The sequence below is a fragment of the Marmota flaviventris genome, chromosome 10, assembly GCF_047511675.1.
Source record: "Marmota flaviventris isolate mMarFla1 chromosome 10, mMarFla1.hap1, whole genome shotgun sequence".
Taxonomy (NCBI): Eukaryota; Metazoa; Chordata; class Mammalia; order Rodentia; family Sciuridae; genus Marmota; species Marmota flaviventris.
Genome location: NC_092507.1, coordinates 121039463 through 121042970, shown reverse-complemented (window position 1 = coordinate 121042970; position 3508 = coordinate 121039463). Strand labels below are relative to the sequence as shown.

Genomic DNA, 3508 nt, shown 5'->3' with positions numbered 1-3508 from the left:
TATTAGTAGGAAACAGAACCAGAAGACGTCATTGATGTCACCACAGGGCGTGGAGCTGGGGTGTAAGGCTCTAGGCATTTTTCCCATTGATTTAAACAGTTTCTTGTGTTCATTTTTAAGTCGTGCTTGCTCCAGGAAACCTTGATGAAGTTGTTGCATCCCGAGGAGGTAGAGAGAGGAGCAAGTTCTGAGTTCTTACAGTGATCCACATGATCAGCAGGAGGCTGGGTGGTGGAGGAGGTCACAGCTGAACATAATGGCATATTTGAACCACGGGTCAAAGGTCTGAGAAGGTGACCCTCCTGTCTAATCCCTGCAGCCTCCTGGAAGAGGAGGTGGAAGGAGGCATGGATTTGGGGAGGAGAAGCCAGTTGACTTTCTTCTCGGTTCTGAACTGGAAGCTTCTTCTAGGGTGATCCTTGCAGTGTCTGGAAATAAGCTGGAGGAGGTGGGCAGTGGGCAGTGTCTGCATGTCCAGGTGAGAGAGGGCTGGCCCCTGAGGCTACTTCCACTTTGGTGGATAGTCCTGCTGGCATGGAGGGCACTGGACAGGGGGGCACTTCTGCTGGCTGCAGGGTGGAGGACAAGGCTCAGGGACTTTGGGAGGACAGGGCTCTGGGACCTTGGGAGGACAGGGTTCTGGGACCTGGGGAGGAGGCTGGCAGGGGACTTTGCACTGTTGCTGCTGTTGATAGGACATTTTTCCAAAGTTGAAGGTAAACTGAAAGAAAGAAGAAGCACTTTAGACTGAGACTGCCCTAGGGAAGGAAGTGATCCCCAAGTGATCACAAGGGAGGAGCATCCTCTCCCCTCACCCCTTTAAAGTGTCAATGGAGAGACGTTGAGCTTGTTCCTAAGACTGTCCCCCTACAGGGACCTCCCTGGACCACAGCCCCCAACCACGGGGAGTTTGGTGGCTCTGCCCACAGGTGGCCAGTGTCTCCTCAGCCTCCCCCTCTCTGGAGATTGGGCCTGGAGTGTGTGCTATTCTTTAAGTGAACATTTCTCACACTCCAAGGAACCAGGGAAATAAGAAATGTGGAAAGTTCTGGAAGGTGGGCCTTGAGATAAAAGGGAGAATGTCTTTGGAAATGTTGGCTTCAGGAGAAGAAGGCTGGGGACAGCAGGACACGGTGACATTTAACCATCTGTGGAGGCAGAGCCAACTTGGAGGGAGGCTGGGTCATATTTTTCCCTTTTCGGGTGGCCGTGGCCCCTATTCTCCACTAAGTCGTCTCTTCTCCTGACTCAGAGGCCTTCTGGTGTCTCCCCCAGGCCTTCCGTGTCTCCCCACCACTTTGCCACTTGATCCTGCTCCTTCAGGAACAACCAGCCTCCCGTGGGGTGGCCCGCAGTGAGCACTAGAATCCAGGAGCACACCTGCGTCAGTAGGGAGCCCCAGTTGGGCACCCCACATCCTAAGCTCTGGGTTTCATTAGGCTTTATCTTGGGTCCCGAAGCTCAGTCACTGAAGGAGAAACACTCAACGTGATGGACAAGCTGGGTTCACGCCTCAGCTTCACCAACGTCCACTGAGTGGCCCGGCATTTTGTCCTCTTCCACTGCGTCCTTAACCTCCTCCAGCTCAAAGGTCACTTTAGGTTTAGAACAGTGGCCAGCCAACATTTATTGTCAAGGCCAGAGAGGGGATATGCAGGCGTGGCAGGCCAATGTCTGTAAGAATTCCTCCCGTCTGTCATTGTGGAGAAAAGCAGTGACAGAAAGTACCTAAACCCACATGAGGGCCGTGTCCCAGTGAAACCTTGGTGTCATACACACTGGTGGCAAGTGGCCTGGGGCTGACTTAGGCTTGCCAAGGCCTGTGGGCTACAGCTGACCTTGGACGTGTCTCCTCCTCTCTCTCCCTGCTGGCTGCCTGACCCCCTTGGTCCTTATTTCCTTCTCTGTCCTGTGCCTCTGTTCATCTTGCTGACTCTGACGATCTTCCTGTCCCTTCTCCATCCCTCCCAACCCCAGGCTCTACCCTGCCTCCTCATCACGCCCATCGGGACCCTGTTGATGGTCCTGTGAGGCTTTCTCCCCCCAGCGCCGGCTCCCACTCACCTGCGGCTCTCCCGGCTGCTCTGTCCTCAGGGATCCACGAGGCAGTGGGGCAGCCTGGAGCAGGGCCTTTTATCCTGGGCTCAGCCTGGGAAGGAGGAAACCAAAGGGGTTTCCCCACCATTTCCTGTCGTCCTGATGCTACACCCAGTTCCTGAAAATCTTGCCCAACTCCCTCTTTGCACTGAAAAGTCCGGTTTTGCAGCTCTTTGGTGGATAACAGTATTCCTATTCCTTCTGGAAGGATCTTTGTGTGTGTGTGTGATGGGTAGGGTGGAGGACGTGAGGTCAGATCCATGTTCCTCACGCGTACCTGAGGGCTTCCTGGAGGTGGGGTGATATGAGGACACAAGACAAAAGAAATTTCTGGGCTGGATTTCTGTAGCTGTGGCTTTTTCTAGGGATTTTAGGGATGGATCTTAATGCATTCATATTCCATACCCGAGGCTTCCCCTCACGTTTTATGCAGAGTAAACGTCACACACAATGTCTCCAGCCCTGATGTGTGGGGTCAGGGAAGCTAAGATCATTTACCCACAGACCCCTGAGCAAGCTGCTGGGTGACCAGGTCCTGAGAGTGGGAGGTCAACGTAACTGAGGCACTCACAGGGCCACCAACAGCTGGAAAGAAAGACTTTGATAAGTGTCCCAGAGGGAGGGGCCCATCACCTGGGCTACTCCTGAAGTGGGGGGTAGTTGTTCACTAGGGATCAATAAGAAAGGATTGGGGTTACTTTTAGCATTATCCAAATGTGGGGCGTGGTACCTGGGCCCTCTCCAGTGGAAAAGGGAGCACAAGGGTGAGCTGTTCACCTTGGTGATGGAGCTGGTGGGGTGGGGACACAGGAGGGGAGTCCGCATTGCAGTGGAGGTTCAGGAGCCCAGCAGGTGAGTGGTGCCCACTCAGGCAGCACACCCAGGTGCTCAATGCCAGCCTGTGAGTGGGTACAGATGGACCTGAGGAGAACGGGCGTCGGGGTCCTGCACCCAGGAATCTTCAATGTTCACAGTCCCCCACCCAGGAGTGGCCCTAGGTGTCATTGACTCTGTTTTTGTGTTTCAGAGTTTGGGGAAGTAAGACACACCTGTCTTTCAGGTAGTCCCAGGACTGCTGGGAAAAGGCTGGGGGAAGGATGTCCTCTATGTGCAGATATTCTGGGGAACTAGTCGCCTGGGGGACCTCACATAACAACGTGCTCTGAAGAGTTTCAGCTCTTGGAGCAAAAATGCTGGAACTCGGTGAAGGTGAGAGGTGACCAGCCACAGTCTGGCAGTTTCCTCAGCAAAGCACTGTTTTGTGAAAGGAGGGAGGGTCTGTCTCCCACCTGGGTGACTGTCAAGGTCATGAAAGGTGAATAACCTGATTGTGGGTCTGGGATCTTCCCAGCCATTAGAAATGTCTCCTGAGTGGTCCACAAGGCCTTGTCTTCCCCACTGCTGTGAGCTC

The 3508-nt window shown here is 54.0% G+C and overlaps 1 protein-coding gene across 1 annotated transcript; it reads right to left on the bottom strand.

Annotated features, from left to right (window-relative positions):
- Window positions 1–463: 463 nt before the first annotated feature.
- On the bottom strand, window positions 464–700 carry LOC139707495 (small proline-rich protein 2E-like). Its single transcript, XM_071618811.1, has one exon. The coding sequence runs from the start codon at window positions 698–700 to the stop codon at window positions 503–505; it is 198 nt and encodes a 65-aa protein (XP_071474912.1). The 3' UTR covers window positions 464–502.
- Between the last annotated feature and the right edge of the window lie 2808 nt (window positions 701–3508).

Bases quoted from the DNA above. Each gene is read 5' to 3' on its own strand.
- LOC139707495 (XM_071618811.1), bottom strand. From the start codon at position 700: ATGTCCTATCAACAGCAGCAACAGTGCAAAGTCCCCTGCCAGCCTCCT.